At 35.6% G+C, this 19,717-nt stretch overlaps 4 protein-coding genes and 1 pseudogene across 4 annotated transcripts; 1 reads left to right on the top strand and 4 right to left on the bottom strand.

Moving 5' to 3' along the window:
* Window positions 1-67, bottom strand: part of LOC105132303 (NADH dehydrogenase (ubiquinone) complex I, assembly factor 6-like) — a 2,717-nt pseudogene extending 2,650 nt beyond the window's left edge.
* LOC105132251 (hsp70-Hsp90 organizing protein 3-like) lies at window positions 7-3,707 on the top strand. The gene is made up of 7 exons (XM_011035617.1): window positions 7-991; window positions 2,172-2,460; window positions 2,580-2,665; window positions 2,752-2,975; window positions 3,057-3,123; window positions 3,216-3,275; window positions 3,390-3,707. The coding sequence occupies exons 1-7, from the start codon at window positions 86-88 to the stop codon at window positions 3,501-3,503; spliced, it is 1,746 nt and encodes a 581-aa protein (XP_011033919.1). The 5' UTR covers window positions 7-85; the 3' UTR covers window positions 3,504-3,707.
* Window positions 3,708-4,474: 767 nt separating this feature from the next.
* On the bottom strand, window positions 4,475-8,575 carry SCO1 (Translation elongation factor EFG/EF2 protein). Its single transcript, XM_011035616.1, has 4 exons — window positions 8,167-8,575; window positions 5,985-7,399; window positions 4,958-5,470; window positions 4,475-4,857 (listed from the first exon to the last, which is right to left on the bottom strand). Exons 1-4 carry the CDS (start codon window positions 8,420-8,422, stop codon window positions 4,690-4,692), a joined length of 2,352 nt encoding a protein of 783 aa, XP_011033918.1. The 5' UTR covers window positions 8,423-8,575; the 3' UTR covers window positions 4,475-4,689.
* A 3,409-nt stretch (window positions 8,576-11,984) lies between these two features.
* LOC105132249 (21 kDa protein-like) lies at window positions 11,985-13,178 on the bottom strand. The gene has a single exon (XM_011035615.1). It carries the CDS (start codon window positions 12,799-12,801, stop codon window positions 12,190-12,192), a length of 612 nt encoding a protein of 203 aa, XP_011033917.1. The 5' UTR covers window positions 12,802-13,178; the 3' UTR covers window positions 11,985-12,189.
* Window positions 13,179-18,382: 5,204 nt separating this feature from the next.
* Window positions 18,383-19,481, bottom strand: LOC105132247 (21 kDa protein-like). Its single transcript, XM_011035613.1, has one exon. The coding sequence runs from the start codon at window positions 19,275-19,277 to the stop codon at window positions 18,681-18,683; it is 597 nt and encodes a 198-aa protein (XP_011033915.1). The 5' UTR covers window positions 19,278-19,481; the 3' UTR covers window positions 18,383-18,680.
* Window positions 19,482-19,717: the final 236 nt, after the last annotated feature.

The raw sequence follows: 19,717 nt of genomic DNA, 5'->3' as shown, positions 1-19,717 counted from the left end.
ATATTACCCCCCCTCTCTTCGTTCTCGATAAAAGATCTCTCAGAAACCTCAATTCCCTAAACGACATCACCCAACACCGTTCAGCATGGCCGAAGAAGCCAAATCCAGAGGCAACGCGGCCTTCTCAGCCGGCGACTACGCTACCGCCGTCGAACACTTCACCGACGCCATCGCCCTTTCCCCAACCAATCACGTTCTCTACTCTAACCGGTCGGCGGCTCACGCGTCTCTCCACCACTACGCCGATGCTTTAAAAGACGCTAAGAAAACCGTTGAGCTGAAGCCGGACTGGTCGAAAGGTTACTCTCGCCTCGGCGCTGCTCATCTCGGCTTGCACCAAATCCAAGACGCTATCTCTGCTTACAAGAAAGGACTCGAGATTGATCCTAATAATGAAGGATTAAAATCCGGTTTGGCGGATGCTCAAGCAGCTGCCTCCCAGAGCCGCGCTGCGCCACCGCCTAGTCCGTTTGGTAATATATTCTCCGGTCCGGAGATGTGGGCGAAGTTAACAGCGGATCCGTCGACGAGAATGTATTTGCAGCAGCCGGATTTCGTTAAGATGATGCAAGAGATTCAGAAAAACCCTAATAATTTGAATCTCTATTTGAAGGATCAGAGAGTGATGCAGGCTATTGGGGTTTTGTTGAATGTTAAGTTTGGAGGGCCGAATCCAGGGGACGATATGGAGATTCCGGAGGAGACGTCCACTCCTCAGTCCTCTGCGTCGGAGAGGAAGGAAGATAAGAAGATGGAGGAGGAGAAGGTAGCGGAGCCAGAGCCAATGGAGGTAACGGGGGAGGAGAAGGAGGCGAAGGAGGCGAAGGAGAGGAAAGCTCAAGCAGCGAAAGAGAAGGAGTTGGGGAATGCAGCTTATAAAAAGAAGGAATTTGAGAAGGCTATTGAGCATTATACAAAGGCGACAGAGCTTGATGATGAGGATATTTCGTATTTGACGAATCGTGCTGCTGTTTATTTGGAGACGGGAAAGGTAAATTTAATATTTTGCCGTTTATTTTGGTTTGATTTGCTTTATATTGGCTTTAATTTTATGGACTCTATGATTTTTGAATGCTGTTACTTGTGCTGCTTACAAAAAAGAATTTTTGTGTGTTAGATTTGGAATGATTGCATAGTCTTAACTCTCGAGGCTGTCTGTTCTTGGTTAATGTTAACTATCTTAAAGCAATGCACTTTTTGTTGGATCTTAGTAAGGAGTAGCCCAAGCTGTGTGATCTTACTCTGTAGACCAAGTTCCTTGTTCATACTATTTTTTGAAGGGTGAGAGTAAGTTCTAGTGACGTTTTATCTTATTAGAAGTAGAAGAGAAGTTCTGTTTATTGAAGGACGAGTCTATCATGTCCACACAAAGCGCAGATTATAGTTTGAGAATGATTGCATAGTCTTAACTCTTAAGGCTGTCTGTTCTTGTTTAATGTTAACTATCTTAAAGCAATGCACTTTTTGTTGGATCTTAGCAAGGAGTAGCCCAAGCTTTGTGATATATTACGCTGTTGACCAAGTTCCTCTTTCATACTATTTTTGAAGGGTGAGAGTAAGTTCTAGTGACGTTTTATCTTATGAGAAGTAGAAGAGAAGTTCTGTTTATTGAAGGACGAGTCGATCATGTCCACACAAAGCTCAGATTATAGTTTGAGAAGAGTCTAAATGGAGACTAGGGGACACACATAAGCATGATAACAAATCTTCTGTTTTGCTCTTTCTGCTTCCTTTTATTAAACTGTAATGTAATTAAGTAACGCATGGTCGTCTCCCACCTTTCTCTTTGAAAGTTTGGGTCCAAAAGGAGTTGCAAGTTTTGGTAACTGTTGCAGTGGATTGCATTATGCGAGGAAGACATTGAGTAGGGATCTCCGATTCAAGTGTTTGGAAATTTTTATGGAAATGGATTGAATAGACTGGTGTCAGGTTATGATGTTCATACTTTAATGGAATCTGGGGTATATTAGTCCTGCTTTTTGTAATAGCTAGCGAGAGAAATTCAGGTGATCACTTGCCGTCTGACTAGCTTACTCTGCTTTGATGGAAGTTCTTAATGTTATCGTGCTCATATGGGCTAACCATGGTTTTTTATAGGTGTAGAATTATCACCAGTGTTTTTACTATTTGATTTCACCTGTACCCCTCTCTGATCCAATTACAATTTTCAGTATGATGAATGTATTAAAGATTGTGACAAAGCTGTTGAAAGAGGTAGAGAGCTTAGATCAGACTTTAAGATGATAGCAAGAGCATTGACAAGGAAAGGAACTGCCTTGGTGAAAATGGCAAAATGCTCAAGGGACTATGAACCTGCCATTGAAACTTTCCAGAAGGCCCTTACAGAGCATCGCAATCCAGACACATTGAAGAAACTAAATGAGGCCGAGAAAGCAAAGAAGGATCTTGAGCAACAAGAATACTTTGATCCAAAATTGGCTGAGGAAGAGCGTGAGAAAGGTAGCCATTCTCTGTTCATGTTTAGTTGCTGGTTATTCCTTTAAATGCAGTTCATATTATTCTGTCTCTTAATCCATTTTGTTACATGTGTATGGTGTGATGGTGTCCTCTTTCTGCAGGCAATGAATCTTTCAAGCAGCAGAAGTATCCAGAGGCTGTGAAGCACTACTCAGAATCTTTGAGAAGGAACCCTAAAGATCCCAAGGTAGTAACAGTCACCCAAACATTTTCGTATGTATGTGATTGGTTTCAGTTGTTCCGCACTAATGCTTGGCTGGTTGCTGCTTACAGACATATAGTAACAGAGCTGCATGCTACACCAAACTTGGGGCTCTTCCTGAGGGATTGAAGGATGCCGAGATGTGCATTGAACTTGATCCCACATTCTCAAAGGGTTATACAAGAAAAGGTGCTGTTCAATTCTTCATGAAAGAGTATGATAAAGCCTTGGAAACTTATCAGGAGGGTCTGAAACATGACCCTCGGAACCAGGAATTGCTAGATGGTGTTAGAAGGTATTTATTTATCAAGATTTGTTCACATTTAAGTGTACACATGGTTGAGAGAGTTTAACTGTGCTCTCGCTTCTTTTACAGATGTGTTGAACAGCTCAATAAGGCCAGTCGTGGTGACCTCAGCCCTGAGGAGCTAAAGGAAAGACAGGTAAGTTTGCTTTTATGACTTACGTTTAATGCCCAGAAAGTTTGAGTGGTGGCTGGATCATGGGTCTTGAATTTGTGACTTCCATTTCTCAGGCCAAGGCAATGCAGGACCCAGAAATTCAAAACATTCTCTCAGATCCTGTCATGAGACAGGTAAGGATTTAAACTGCCTTTCCCCCTTTTCTCTAGATTCGCAGAACAAATGCAAAATCGAAGATGGTTGCAATTGTGCATGGTAGTGATAATGCATTTTGTCTCAATCTTCAGGTGTTGGTTGACTTCCAAGAGAATCCCAAGGCGGCTCAGGAACATACGAAGAACCCAATGGTGATGAGCAAGATTCAGAAGCTTGTCCAAGCTGGAATTGTCCAGATGAGATAGATTTGAATGGAAAAGAGCAGTTAAATGGGCAAAACTCTTTTTTTGTTTTTTTGAACTTTTTCATCTGTGAATTGTAATTTCCAATGTGAATTTGAGGGGGCCAGGTGGTAAAAATTAATGGAATTGTAATTTCCAATGTGAATTTGAGTGGGCCAGGTGGTAAAAATTAATGGAATTTGGAAAAGTTTTGATATGTTTATATTTGCTTGCGTGTGGACACGCATTCAAGAGTCATGCTTGCCCTTAATTGGCCATGTGCAGTGGATCCTCCCTGCAGGACGTGGTGCTTCGGCGGGATCCTTTGGAATTGTTTTATTTCCATGTGTCAACTGCCACGCTCAGGGAAATCAGAGAAAGCTACAGGTAATGCAAAAATGACTAGTCTTTAGAAGGTACCCGGCCACGAGATGCCTAGATTCGCTCACATCGATGAATGAACAAATAACCGATGAGCATAGAGAATAACAGGGATAGTATTCTCAGTTCTGCTTCGTCTCCCAGGATTATTTGTTTATTTACACGCGTAACGCACTTTTATCAGGTTTGCTTCGTGTTTGCTCCCGTGTCCACGCGCAGCACGGAAAGGGTTTCAAGGGTGTTGTGTTTGAGGACATCAAAATTATCAGAAACACATCCTAATATATAGTTATGCCAAACAATCGCTTCCTTTCTATCCATTTCTAAAACCTACCTCTAATCACCTCTATCGAATTTGTGTATGTCAAGCTTTTCTTCTTGGAGCATCCACCAATTCCGAGTTATGTCCTTGAACTACAAGTTTTATCCCGAGATTACTACAAGAACCTGAATTTTTCTAACCATGCTATTAATTGAATCCATGTTCCGATCCGCTTCAACGAGTTTTTCTCTTTCTTAATTTTCTACTTGTAATTTGCCCAATCAACAACTTCCTTCTGTCATCGGTATTGTCAATCTTCCCTTAATCTCTTATTCTCGTTATTAACTCCCTCATCTCTACGGAGTTCAGTCAAGTTTAACAATAATTTTCCAGGTTAAAACAATGCCGCGTTTCTCAAACCTTAATTCTTTTTTTTTTGGTAAATCCTTTTGCATTTTACACATAATAAGGGTACAAAATAAAACAAAATTGGTTACTTGAAACAAAAGGCATCCATGTCACAAGAATACAATGCTTCGTCCTCTTAAGGGAATCAGAGAAACAAAATCAAGCAGCAACTTCTTGCTCTTTCGCAGCAAGCTGGTTTTGGATATGTTGAGGGACAACATCAAACTTGGCTAATTGCATGGTGTAGGATGCACGCCCTTTTGTCATTCCTCGAAGTGTACTAACATATTGGAACATCTCAGCCAGTGGAACAAGGGAATCAACCACCTGCATTAATCCAAAACCAACCAGTTTAAGAGATCGGAAATGAAGCTCAGCAAAGATCAAGGAAAAATAATACAGGATCATCTCACTTGGCATCACATACCTTCAAACCACCAGGTTTGTCACCAAAGCTGTTGATCTGACCTCTTCTTGAGTTGAGATCACCAATAACATCACCCAAATGTTCTTCAGGTGTGACTGCTTCAACTTTCATTATAGGTTCTAGCATTCTTGGACCAGCTTTCTTTATCCCTTCCCTGAAAGCCCCTCTGGCCGCCAGTTGAAATGCCAACACACTTGAATCAACATCATGGTAAGAACCATCTACCAAAACAGCACGTACATCGACAACAGGAAAGCCAGCAAGCACTCCGTTAGACATGCACTCCTCAAGTCCTTTCATCACTCCAGGAATATATTCTCTTGGCACCGCACCTCCCTTGATTTCACTTTTGAACTCATATCCGGTCCCTGCCTCCATGGGCTCAAACCGCACTGTTATATCAGCAAACTGTCCTTGCCCACCAGACTGTTTTTTGTGGACGTACTTCACTTCTGCTACTTTGGAAATGCTTTCACGGTAGTTCACTTGTGGTGCACCAACATTTGCTTCTACCTGTTTAAGGGAAGCAACCACGCCATCACAATTCAAATTAACATCTACCAGTATTTTTGTTCTCAGTAGGTTTTCAAAAACTAAGTGTTGAACAGAGCTTCTCTGTTAGTTGTTCTGCAGGAAACTGTCTAAAAACAATTTAATCAAAATAAAAGTAATCCATAGAAATAATGTGACCAAAGAATCCAATTTCAGTCTGTCAGATTCCTGCCTCTCTCTCTCTCGGATAATTAAGTGGAGTCTGGTTTCTTACTGAATCTACACTTGCCAGCCAACAAAATAACATGACGTGCAGGGCCTGTAATCTAGCATATAATGATTGTACATCTTAATTGTTACATGGATAGGGGACTGAATGCAAAATTAAGTATTTAGCCGTACCCAGCAAACACAACAATATTTTCAAGCAGCATACAACTCAAAGAACATTTAAAATCCAAGTTAACGAAGATTTTAAGTAAACAAATACTTGAAATTAACCTGAAAATTAGAAGCATGACTGGCATATACAAACCTTAAATTCTCTCTTGAGGCGATCTACAATAATCTCAAGATGCAATTCTCCCATCCCTTCGATCACTGTCTGGTTGATTTCTTCGTCACGTGAGAAGTGGAAAGAAGGGTCTTCCTGTGCAAGTTTGACCAAACCAGTCGTCATCTTATCAACATCAGCTTTAGTCTTGGGTTCAATTGCAACCTTAATGACAGGATCAGGGAAGTCCATCCTCTCAAGCACAACAGGATTATCAGGATCACAAAGAGTTTCACCAGTTATGGTATCTTTTAAACCAGCAAGAGCAACTATATCACCAGTTAAAGCTACTTTAACATCCTCTCTGCTATTGGCATGCATTTCTAGAAGTCTTCCAATTCTCTCTTTTTTACCTTTGTTCGCATTCATTACATAAGATCCTGCACTTAGCTTCCCTGAATACACTCTCACGAATGTGAGGGATCCCACAAATGAATCAGTCATGATCTTGAATGCTAGTCCAGCAAATGGTTCATCATCAGTTGCAGCCCTTTCAATTGTCACTTCTGGGTTCTCAGGATCAGAACCCTGCATTGCTGGCAAGTCAATAGGCGAAGGCAAATAATCAATGACAGCATCAAGCAATGGCTGAACCCCCTTATTCTTAAAAGCAGAGCCACATAAGACAGGGACAAAAATGCCTGCAATCGTTCCTTTCCTAATTAATATCTTGATTGTTTCCTCCTCAGGCTCAACTCCCTCTAGATAGCCCTCCATAGCTTCATCATCCAGCTCAACTATGGTCTCTATCATCTGTGCACGGTATTCTTGAGCCAACTCTTGAAGATCAGCTGGAATATCCTCATATGCAAACTTTGCACCCAATTCTTCTCCTGACCAAACTATAGCTTTCATTTTCACAAGATCAACAACTCCTTTAAAGCTATCTTCTGAACCAATTGGGATTTGAATAACAAGTGGTTTGGCACCCAAGTTTGTCACTATCATGTCTCGAGTTCGGAAAAAGTTTGCTCCAAGCCGATCCATCTTATTGACAAAGCAAATTCTGGGCACTCCATATTTATCTGCCTGCCTCCACACAGTTTCAGACTGTGGTTCCACACCAGCAACACTGTCAAACAAGCAGATAGCACTGTCCAAAACCCTGAGAGCTCGTTCCACTTCAAGTGTGAAATCAACATGGCCAGGAGTATCAATAATGTTGATGCGATGCTTGTTCCAAAATGTGGTAGTTGCAGCAGAAGTAATGGTGATCCCTCTTTCTTGCTCTTGTTCCATCCAGTCCATTGTAGCTGTTCCCTCATGTACCTCCCCTATTTTGTAGTTTCTTCCTGTATAGTACAGAATCCGTTCGGTTGTAGTAGTCTTCCCTGCATCTATGTGAGCCATAATCCCTATGTTCCGGTAGTCTTTCAAAGGCACCGTACGCTTTGCCTCTGGAAAAAGGTAAAGTAGAAAACATGTTAAGCCAGATGTGGAGACTGCAACAAGTACCAATCATTTGACAAGGAAATTCATATTCTAGATTAAAGATTATTTTTAAAATTCATGTACCTCAGCTCACGTACTCAATAAAGTAAATTTGAACATTGCAGACAGTATGCAACTAGAACTTCTACAATCAATCAAAATCACGAAGCTATCCTAGGAAGGAACATTATCAGTCACCTAAACCTACAAAGCAGCATAGTAGTGTGACTTCCGACACTGACACAGATAACATAAACTGTAAAGGCTAGAGTCCGAACAGCCTTTGTGATAAGAAAGAAATATAAACCAAAGGCCATGTGCAGGAAAAATAAACCTTGCACTTTCATATATCCACATTCCAACAGCTCATAAGTTAACAGGGAAAAAAAACAACCTCTTTTCAACCAACCGAATAATCAACTCAATTGCTCTGTCATGGCAGTAAAAAATCCAAACTTGAATGTTAATGCACTCGAAGAAGAAACTCAATTAATAAATCATTAAAAAATAGAAAAAGCAAAGGAACAGAATAAAAGCAATGCCCTATCTCAAATTCCATTGCCAAATATGTAGCGAAAACAGAAAAGACAAGCACGATTTCATCAACCACATAAAAAAAACAAGTATTTCACAGACGGTTTCCTTCATAAAGCCAAAAAACACCCCGCACACAACACCAAACTAAATCCAAAACAAAGAAATTCAGATAACAAAAACTGAAACAGAAAGAGACCATCAGCAGCCATGGCAAAGACGGAGAAGTTTCTCCTCCTCTCTCGCAGTTGGCGTGAAGTTGAGAACTTAGAAGAGTGTGAGCCAATGCGCGCAGAGCTTCCCAAGAAATGAGAGAGAGAAGAAGAGATTGAGATTGAAGCACGAGAAGAAGGGAGACCAAGAAAGTGAGTTGGTCTTCTTTGAGACCCATTGAAATTGCAGGGTGTGCTTGAACCTGAGGCTGAACCTGTTAGCCTCACTGTCTCCGCTGCCATTTTTATTGGTTTTTGTTGTGTGTTAAGAGACCTACCTTGAGTCTCTCTCTCTACTGGTTTTGTGTTGTGGTTGGGCTTGTTTCGTTGGGGATAACGAAACACTTCTGCTTTGTCTCGGGCTTCTGTATTCCACTTAATTTTCCTTTTTTCCCTTCGTGTAATTGCTTAAAATTGAGCTTGTGTATCTTTTGCCCCTTTATTTGAAGAAATTAACGATATTACCTGAACTCCTCAAATTCTTTTGGGCTAATTTTTCCATCGACCACCTTGAAAAGAAAATATGTGATACTTTATTATCCTACATAATCTGTCGAGGACTGTTTAAAGAAAGGGTTTTTTTTATTTTTTATTTTTTATTTTTTATTTTTTATTTTTTTGATCAAGGAAGATAAAGGATTTTCAGAAGGTAAGAAAAAAAGGTTAATTGTTTTTAATGCATGTATGATATGTATTTTTCTTCTCCGTATTTTAATTGATTCAAATAATAAGGTATCATTTTCTCTTTATTATCAACCATGATTCAAATATTAAGAGGTTGCAAGGGGGGAAAATCCACAAGGACACGCTAGTTTATATGTGAATTATGTGTTGAAGCACGCAATGAATGATGGATCTTGCACAAAACCTTATCCGAAAACACACCAACTAGTGAAGGGAAGAAAGAAGAAGAAGAAGAATGAGGCTCCTAAGATACTGTTTATCTGAAGCGTGGCACGTCTAAGAATCTCAGAAATTATATTGGTTAAAAATGTCACTGAACACAGCTTCTTCTTTTTTAATGCTATGTTAAAATAATCAAAAAATATATAAAAATAAAAAATACTGGATTTTACAAATACAGAGGCTTTAAAGCGGCCACGCAGCTCAGAATATCTATTGGCCGGTGTTTGTGACAGGGTGGGCCAACGTAAAATAGCCTATCCAAACTTGAAGCCTGGAGAGCTCGCTTGTGACTTGTTGATTTCCTGACCACAGTTAAGCATGCGTGTTTATAATCGAAATCCAAAGAGGTCTTGCTCTTCTTATTCTCATGAAAAGAAGATTAATTTCTTAGTTCACAAAAAATAAAAATAAAAAGAAGCGGAATTGTTCTCTTGTTTTAGGGGAATATTAGCCCACAAAAATCTTTCAGTTCGTATGTGGTTCCTAAATTACCAATTTAATACCCCCATTTTAATTGATGAAAAAAGGCCATCCATTTATCATGCCAAGCGGCCTAAAATATGCCCCCTCACTTGGGCTTCTTATCCAGGCCCATATAATCATATTTGCCAGTTTGACGTGTTTGTTTGCTCTCTCAGGTTTCACACACTTTAAGCATCAAAATCAAACAGCTCAGTCCAATACTAGCCCAAAGACAAAGCCCATCCACCTGCCCACATTGTAGTTTGTGAAGTCTGTCTTTACCGTTTGGGTCATTCAAATCTGATTGGGTTTTGACGCTCTAGAAAGTAACAGCCCAATTAAAGATGGTTTTGTCGTTGAAGGGCATATCTACACCTGGCCCACGTTCTAGAGTTATAGGCAAATTGAAGAGAAAAAAGTCAGGCAATATACTATTTTCTTACATTCAAAGACATCATGGACTACAATGTAAGGGAACCATGATTGAATATCTTCACTTAGTTCATATAGTTTCTTTTTTTCATTTGGTCCATGGAGTTTTATATATTTTACATTTTAATTCCCAAGCTTTATTTTCATTACATTTCAGTCACTAAATTCTGAGAAATGAAATAGAGTTTTCTTTTAAAAAAAAAGAGAGAGATTTTGACTCGTCGTATTTTTATCAAAAAAAATATTAATTTTAATATTAATGAATTTTTTTTTAAAAAAAATACAGTAATAATTGTTTTGCTCTTTAAATATGCCAGAAAAAATAGTGGCCATATATATATTTATTTAATTTGGTTATTTTAGGATGATTAAAAGGTGTTTTAAGAATGGAATTGAGATTATTGAGGTTTCTATAATGTTTTTAAGGTTTTTTTATATGAAAAAAAAACTTGAAAGGTAGGTTTTAGAAGTTTCAAAACTTGTACTCCACCTTTTTCGATTATAAAATGTGATTGAAAAATAAACTTATAGATGCCATAATGGATGATGTTTTAGCCATTTTATTTAAAAACAAAAATACAGGATGGATGATGCGTTGTTCTCCATTTAAAAAAACAAAAACAAAACAAGTGGGTTTGGATATTTTATTTTAGTAGTTTATCCTTTCAACCTAGGCGTGCTCGACCTTTTTATTAGAATTGTCCTTCATTTTTTTATATTTAATTTTATAATAAAATTATTTTTAAACAAAATGATTAAAATGATATTTTAAAAATATTTAATTCTGTTATAGATTTCAAATAATCTTAGAGCTTTTTGGTGATATTAACAATTACTTAATAAATAATTATAAATAAAAATTGATTTTTTTTTCCATACAATCACATATATAGAAATAATCGAGATATTATTTATTGTTTCTTGGTTTAAAACTGCTTTACGTCTCATGACAAGTTTTTACATGAACAACCAGACTTTTAATAAGAAAAGGCATTGTGCGTCAAAATAAAGGGAAATGAATTAGTCATAAAAGAGAGTTTTGTCTAAAAGAATACGTTTTTTTATTCTAAACCTGAATATTTAGATTCATATGATTTGCTATTTTAATTGCTTTAAAATTGTATTGAAAAACCTACGATATTGAAAGAAAGAGTCATATTTGTGTTAAATAAAAAAAATGCTTAAATAGGAAGATAAAATTTTGATTGAATAAATATATTTGTTCACTATATGATTTAACATATTATAATTGAATAAATACATTTTTTTAAGTCTCTTAAGCATATAAATCGTTGAATTATTTTGAACGATTATTTCAATAGTCAAGATATTAAATAAAAATAGGTTTTAAGTCTCCTAAACATGTAAAAACTAGTTAACAATTAACAAAAACCATACAAGATATTTTTAAAAAAAAATACTGTAGAGAATATTATGCAGACACACTAAATTTAGTATTCATTACTATAATAAAATGACTTTATTGACCTTTAAAAATAAAAGTAAAATAAAAAGCAATGAGTAGGGGTATTTTGATTTATTGATTTGACTACAGGTACATGTAGTATTTTTATTGTATTTTATCATTCAATTTAAATTTCTATTCTATTTTTGTTTTTTATTTAGTTTTTGTTTTTTTATATTTTCATTAGAGTTGTTTTTCTTTTTAATTTAATCTCTAATTTTCTTTTTATTTTGATTCTCATTATAATTATTTAAATTATAATTATTTTTTATGTAATTTATTTTCTCAATCTTATTCTTTAGTGTTTAATTTAATAAAAATTGACTTTCTCAATTTTTTTTGTATAGTATTTTCAATCTAATGATTCTTTGCATAGTGTTTTCAGTAGCGATCCAAATATCAAGTTTAAAAATTTTACGCGGTCCAATAAGAAAGTATTTCCTTTACAGAGTGCATTCCACTAACATGCTAGCTGGTTTGAGACCAGAGGGCAGGAAAGAAACTGAAACCAAACCCGACTTGTACAGCATCCCAATTGACTTTTGGGGAAATTGAACTCAAAATAACTGTTGTATAGAATACAACCCAAAATTATACTTGCCAAGTATTTATCTATTGAAAACAAGTATCCTGAGAAAATGCAGAAGACAAGATAGTTCAGGCTAAATTTTACTGTATGCACGAGCTTTGCTGGCTTAGTAATGGATTCCTTACAATTTCCAATAGAGGGAGACAGAATAACGAGTTAAGGTAAGTTAGCTTTAGTTGAAGCATATCTATTGACAAGAGCCAAAGCATTACTAGTCAAACGTGCAATTCTTCGTAGATGTCTCTTAACAGTGGTCTTCACTTTTTTCTTCATAGCCCCTTCAGCAAATCCATCCATGCAGGTATCATCATCTGTTAATGCTGCACTAACCCACGTTTCTACATCATTCATTGCCATAGAAAAATTTGACCCACCTGCATGATCCATCTCTTCAATAGACCTTTGAAGCTCACCTACTGCATCACCAACCTCCTCTACACAATCCAACATGGCCGCATGCACTCTAGGATCCAGACCAGGAGTCTTGGACGCCCTTTTGATCAACCTTGATGTCGAGTTGGTGCTTTTAAGGCTCACATGAAGGGCAGTATTAGCTAGTAGTTTAGGGTTGGTTTTGATTGTGCTCGCATAGATTGCAAGGGTGTGGTAGCATAATTTAGGATAGAGTGTGGTATCATAACATGATGTTTTAATATATCTTATGTTTCTTGGTGAGGGTCTAGTGGCTGAGCATGAAGAGTTTACTGGGGTAGAGATTTGGAGAATGAGAATAGCTGCTAGAGCAAGGCCTACCAAGGAGCTTTCCATTTCTGTCCTATTTCTCGAACCAAAGTAACAATTGAATATGAGAAGGAAGAGAGAGCAGAGGCCTAAATTATATAGAGGCTCACCCGTAGCGTTCCTCGAGAGAGGGGGAGGAGGGACCTTATCTTGAGGATGATGAGATCATGAAGATATTCGTTAGAAAGGCTTAGTCAAGATGAAGTTGCATATGAACGGCCTTTGGATGGATAAGCACTAGATAGGTTATGCCACTGCTTTTATTCCACACTAGAAAATCATGTTCTGATTGAGAAATCTCTGCTTCCTTGCGTCCTGCACGTAGCGAGTCTATTTCAAAAACAAGATTGAGGAGATTAATAACCTCACCTCTAAGATCATAACCAAGTTGATTTATAACTGTACTGGCCGTCTTTCATCTCTATTTATGGTGGATTTGACCTCATCGTTATGTATTATATTTAACAAAGAAGGTCTTATCGGACTAACTTTCATGGATCCGGGACTAAAGCACCTTTTAGATTATAATTTAATCTTCATTAAGAAGTTAAAACGCGTGATTAATCAACAAGAGACATTTTAATGAATGCTGACCATTTTCAGCTAAGTTCCCTGCCTAGGTTTTCTAGCCTATCTGTTCCCATAATCATCTCTTTCTAAATTTTGAGGTCATGGTAGTTTTCTAGCCTTCGGTCCCAGTCATAAATTCCTAGCCAATAGTATTGTCTCTAAAGAAAAGTTGAAAACTCCATCTCACCATAATGTCAAAAGTTCATAAACCAGCCAAACTGTATACAAGAACTTATCACTTGTGGTGTAAAGAGGACAAAAATCATATCGGCGTCCGATTGCTAGTCTTAATCAAATCATGAAAAGAAAAGAAACCAAACCCTGTGTGTATTTAATTGAAAACTGCCACAACCCATCAAGTTGTCCACCAGCTTTTTCTCTCCTGTCTGTTTCCATGTTTGCTTTTCCGGTATCACCGTGTGTTAAAAAAAAAAAAACTGAATTTTTTATATTTTAAAATATTTTTTAAAATTTTAATATATTTAAAAATAAAATAAAAAACAATTGCAATTATAACATCGAACGCTGCTTTTAAATCACCTCCGACATAAGATGCAGATTTGAAACAAGCAACATCAAAGACGTCATATCGATTGAGGGCCTTGTGAAATGTGTGGTTTTAACAACATTGATTGATTGATTGATTGATGGGGCAGGCCTTGTCTTGAATTTCGGTAGCTCAAATCCAATTATATAGTCTCTCCCTTCTGGATCTCATGTCCTATAGGGTAATTCACCAAAGGGTATTTACATTTCCATTTTCTTTTTAGTAAATTTAGGAGATGATGAAGGGTACAAATTACAGAAGTTAAGTGAGATCTTTATCGTGAGTGTGTTTTTTAAAAACAATTAATTTTTTTATTTAAATTATTTTTTATGTTTTTTTTGATGTGTTAATATTATAAATTAATTATAAATTAAAAAAAAAATATTTTGACTTTTCAAGAGATATTTAAATTTGTATTTTTTTTAAAAAAAAAAGGAAGGAAATTAAGACCCTAATGGAGGAACTGATGGAGTATGTTTCTTTCAAAAGGTCAAGGGATGGATTGCTCATCACCATGGGTTTTCCCAATCGTGCCAAAGATGCTGCTCGGCAGTCCTTTAGATAAATATAATATCAAAAGATAATTATTACACCCTTTCACACACTTGTATTCTTCTTATTATTACTCCCTCAGAATAAACATTTAATGATAATCAGGTAAAAGAGAAATAACATGAATAAATTTTTTATATTTCTAAAATCTTGTAATACAATTATAATACTGAATTTTGGATTGATAAAATACATACAAAATCACCCATTTTATTTTTTATTTTTTAACAAAATAACATATATTGCATGCCCGACTTTTAGAAACTCAAAACAACTGTTAAATAGGCTACTAGAATTACAAGAGATAAAAACACCTCCACTGCACACATAAACTCACGCTATATGTATCATAAAAAAGAAGAAGATAATCATTAATAATAATATAATGGGTTATATTTATTGTCCAAAAATAACTAATAATTTACTTGCATTTGAACGATAAATAATTATTAATAATTTTTCTTAGTGTCATAACCAGAGCTTCAATGTAATTCTAGGATTTTATTCATCTTTTTTCTTTTCCTTTCTTTTCATTGTATTTTTTGCAACCTATTTAACAAAAATTTCATGAGTTCTCACACTTTTTATATGTGAGAACTTAACTTTTTTCATTTTGAATGAGCGAGCAATACCGAACTGTGTTATTTTATAGATATATTTTTTAAAATTATTTAATTTTAGAAAAAAATCTAAAATTTTCAATTTAAATAAAAAATTCTCAAAATTTAAGAACTTAAAAATAAAAAACACAAATGATGATGTTGAATGTGATTAAACATAACAATAACACATTAGACACAACCATGTATAAGAGAAGTCATGTAAAACCCTATTACCTAAGGATATTTTTGTTTTTTAACACACTTGGATAAAAAGGAGAAAAGTATTAAAAAAATAACACAATTTAATCAAAGATACAAAACACATCAACATCTTTGACTTAAACATGCGAATCCCATTTACATCTCTATATAAAATGGCATTAAGATTTCTTTATATTGATGAAATATTTTAATATTATTTTTTCTCATTTATTATAACAATAATTCATCTTTGCAATAGCACAATATAACAATGTGCCACATTCTTTCACCTATAAATGTCACCATATCTGTTAACCTATAAATGCACACTTTATAATTATAAAAAACTTCTTGTCATTAATCTCTTGTGTATTTGTAGATTCATGACTTTAAATTTTACTTACTTGTCTAAAATTAGTTTGAATGTTCATAATATGAAAGATAATGTTAAAATCTCAACTTGATAAGTCCAAAACAAATACAAAAGTATAAAAAAATACATAAAAAATAAAAAAAATACAAATGCATAGCTAAAGAAGTAACACAACATAATTATGCTCTCTAAATATTACCTAGTTTATGTATGTCTACGATAATGAGTTATTGGGCCGGTTTATCAATAGCACAACTTCTTAATGTGTGAGTCATCTCATCTTTCAACAAGGCATCATCCAAATATAATGTCTCTCAAAGTATCTCAAATATAGTGCGACATGAGTCGAACCATTGAGATGTGTTATAATGAGCAAGTGTATTATCTTCCATCTTATAAAGATAAGTAACGACTTCTTTATTATCCTGTAACAAATTGCCAACCCAATGTTCAGCAAATGCAGTTATTAACCTATAAATAAAACACTTTTAACATCATATATTAACTATAAAATACTTACAATATTTTGAATTCGTTGCGTATGTTGCTCATATTCCATGTTTTGACTTGAAGGAACTTACATCAGGTTTGGTATGATGATATGTTGTGTCATACCTCAATACCACTTATGTATTCATCCTTTTGCTTACAACAATATTAAACATGATGCTATTAATAATCACCATATGAGATTATGTATTTACAATATTCTAGTCATGTACTTGATCTCATACCAGTTTCAAAGGGCGTTGGATATATCATTGTTGTCGAGAAGATGAGTATAGATGTTTTAGCTATGTTTGATAAAATAAGATGAAAATTGATGAAAATCAATGCCAAATGTAATGAGGTCACCGATAGATATTGTCTTGCTAAAGTATTAAAGAAAAGAGACAGGGTGTTGGTGTTTTTATGCAAATAAATATTCTTGGTGAGGTGCATGATAAGCTGCATCATAAGAAATATAATCCTTATACCATAATAAAGAATAATAATAACAATGCTTTTATTATTAATTTACTAGAAAATGTGAGTATTTCCATAACCTTTAAAGTTTTGTTATTTATCTTTAAAGTTTTGTTATTTATCTTTATTGTGATGATGAGCCATTATATATAGAATTTAAAGTTGACTTTAGGTTAAGTTTTTCATAAATACATAGAATTAACATAAATATATTTATGAACTAGATAAATAGAAAACAAAGCCCACGAAGAAGCTTGGACTTGTCAAATGCACAATCAAACAAAAATAACTATAATTTTAGATTTAATATTGGATTGGGTTTATAGGTTCAATTTTATAAGGGGCTCAACTAACAATAACTAGTCGAGGTCTTAAAAATCCTTGAATTAAACTAGAATATATTTTTGATGTTTTAATTGTTTTTCTAGTTAATTTTAGAGTTTAATTATTTTTTAAATTTAGTTTTGGATTCTTCTGGTTAGGTTGAGTTTAATCTCTATATAAATAGCTATTTTTTTAATGAATTTATTAAATTTCATACTTTTTAGATAATATTAGAGTTTTATTTACCTATTTCTCTGCAATTTAGGATCATGATATTAGAATTGGAATTCAAAAACCCTAGTTTCATCTACACTATACTTTGCGTCGCTTGCCACCATTACGAGATAATTAATACACTCAACCTCGGCATGTGAATTCCCCGTCCCTCCTGAACAAATTAAAGGTGCTTTATTGTAGGAAGTGACATTGTTTTGAAAATCTCAAGCTTAACATGATTTACTTGAAAATCTAAAGCTTAACCTGCTTTGCTTGAAAATCTCAACAAAACTGGAAACATCACGGGCCAGGGGAATGAGGAGGAATAAACTTTTTTAACTTTGAGATGATATATTTTGCTCCACTTGTGATTGGTCCTAGCTGTGTGTTGGTCTTCAGAACCCTACCTTCATTGAGGACTATTCAAATCCTGCTTTCCTTTTGTCAGTTTCAGTTCATTGTGTGTGGCAGAATATTTTATAGACAAATCCATAAACAATTTGGATAATTTAAAAGATAAGCACTGCAAAGAGACTTTCACTACTTTTAATGCTTTGGATTGCATCTTAGTGTCATGCAAAATCAACCAGAATCGGATTCGTTCTCCCTGCTGCAAAGCAAGTCAAAAGTATAGTAACATCATTAATTTACGTTCAAATCAATAATGGTGCTTTTGCTTTAACTTCGATTTGTTTATCTTGTGACCGGATTATAACCCGCGCGTGTCGAAAAATTAAAAAAAATAAAAATCAGGTAAGGTAACATAAATAGTAAAGAAAACTCTAATTTAATAACTTTAAATATCAATTATTTTTATATTTAAATAATAAACTAAACCAACCTAAATAATAATATCCCAATTAAATGAAACTTTCAAACCTAATTAGAAAAGAAATTAAGAAATAATAAGAAAAACAAAGAAACTTCCGAAACAACTTTTAAATCTAATTTAGATCTATAAATAACTTCAACTGGTTACGTGGAGCTAAACTGCTATAGAATCGAGGGATTTGAGGCAGAGTTTCACTTTGCAAGATTGATAACGTATAACGTTTCAAGTGACTCTCTTTAGGTTCAGTCAACTAGTAATTTCACCAAAATTTTACACTACATATGAACATGAAGATATCATGCAAAGTAAGTGCCCTGAATCCTAAGGGTTCTGATTCACGTCCAATAAAGCTGAATATTATTTGAAGATGCATGGCAAAAACTAGCGATTGTGAAAGGTGGTTTCGCAAAGCAAATTCAAACTGGTTGATTTCTTCACCCTATTCTTCCAATGAACTGTGAAAGCTGCAATTCAGCAAGACAAGTTATAGTTACAAGGACCATGAAAGAGAGAGATGGGTTATGCTTAGTAGTACTAGTTTACAAGAAACGGGACGGAGGTAGCAGTAACAGGAGAAGTAGCTTGTTACAAACTTAAGGTTATTTATCTTACATTTACATACGAGTAGCAAGCTCAAACACAAAACTAGGCCACACATATAACCTTACTTGTAAGGCTTGGTGATGATTACACACAACTGGAACCATCAGCTTCAGATGAATTCTAAGGATTTCTGGAACGGTGTCTAGATGCAAAACGATCAACTAATGCAAGCGCATTGCTAGTGACCTGAGCAACATTGCTGATCCGGCGCTTGATGGCAACCTTCACATTTCCATCCATTCGATGGCCAGCAAACCCATCAAGGCAGGTGTTCTCATCAGTTAGTGCAGCACTAACCCAAGTCAGCACGTTACTCATATGCCACAAAAAGTCTCGACCAACAGCTCGACCCGAATGACCAAGTTCTCTGACTGACTGGCTAAGTCGATCCACACTATCACCCATGTTTTCTATGCAGTCCTTCGCCGCTTGGTACTCTCTAGGCTTAATTCCCCTAACTTTAGTCATCTTGGTCACAAATGCTGCAGCTGACCTAGCCCTGGCTAGACTCACTGACAAGGCAGTGAGAGCTAGACGTCGCTCATTTCGTTGAATTACACTAGCATAACCTGACAAGCATCCGACACATAACTCTGGATAGCGAGTGGCCTTGCATGAGGACTTGATGAAATCTGTGGGGCTGGAGGCACACCCTGCCGTGCCAACCATGCAGAGGGCAAAGTAGAGCAATGTTAAGAAACAGACAAGTTTTGCCATGTCTTTGAAGAAGAGGGGAATGAAATGATTTCAATGAACTGAATGAAAGCATGGGATTGTTATAAAGAGTTCAAGAGGTGTTATCTATCTTCTATAGGATTAAAAAAACGGATGTCACATGCATGCCCTTGATCGCCTTCTTTCTTCTGCACCTTTTGATCTTTCCATTCTTAATTTATTACTACTGCCATGCTTTTCACGAAGATATTTTTCAAAACATGCTTGCCTAATCTCCTAAAATGAACAAAGAATGCTAACTACATCAACTTTATCAAAGAGGCTCAAGCTCCACTAGGACCAACACTCCTCCTTTAAGGAGAGGTTGCGTGTTCAATTCTCCAAAGAGGAATCAACCTCAACCTCAGTTCCAACACACCAAGATAAAAACATCCACTTGATTCAGAAAGTGAAAGGGAGCAAGTTGAGGATTCTATATTCGA

Source organism: Populus euphratica, unplaced genomic scaffold (genome assembly GCF_000495115.2).
Source record: "Populus euphratica unplaced genomic scaffold, PopEup_1.0 scaffold39.1, whole genome shotgun sequence".
NCBI lineage: Eukaryota > Viridiplantae > Streptophyta > Magnoliopsida > Malpighiales > Salicaceae > Populus > Populus euphratica.
The sequence above is the reverse complement of the archived record's forward strand: the minus strand, read 5'-3'. Positions and strand labels throughout refer to the sequence as shown.

Excerpts from the sequence above, each read along its gene's own strand:
- LOC105132251 (XM_011035617.1), top strand. The coding sequence starts at position 86 with ATGGCCGAAGAAGCCAAATCCAGAGGCAACGCGGCCTTCTCAGCCGGC. Across the intron at positions 2,976-3,056 it reads TTGCTAGATGGTGTTAGAAG|ATGTGTTGAACAGCTCAATA; the intron begins GTATTTATTTAT and ends CTTCTTTTACAG. Across the intron at positions 3,276-3,389 it reads CAGATCCTGTCATGAGACAG|GTGTTGGTTGACTTCCAAGA; the intron begins GTAAGGATTTAA and ends CTCAATCTTCAG.
- LOC105132249 (XM_011035615.1), bottom strand. The coding sequence starts at position 12,801 with ATGGAAAGCTCCTTGGTAGGCCTTGCTCTAGCAGCTATTCTCATTCTC.
- LOC105132247 (XM_011035613.1), bottom strand. The coding sequence starts at position 19,277 with ATGGCAAAACTTGTCTGTTTCTTAACATTGCTCTACTTTGCCCTCTGC.
- SCO1 (XM_011035616.1), bottom strand. The coding sequence starts at position 8,422 with ATGGCAGCGGAGACAGTGAGGCTAACAGGTTCAGCCTCAGGTTCAAGC. Across the intron at positions 7,400-8,166 it reads CTTTGCCATGGCTGCTGATG|AGGCAAAGCGTACGGTGCCT; the intron begins GTCTCTTTCTGT and ends ACCTTTTTCCAG. Across the intron at positions 4,858-4,957 it reads ACAAACCTGGTGGTTTGAAG|GTGGTTGATTCCCTTGTTCC; the intron begins GTATGTGATGCC and ends GGATTAATGCAG.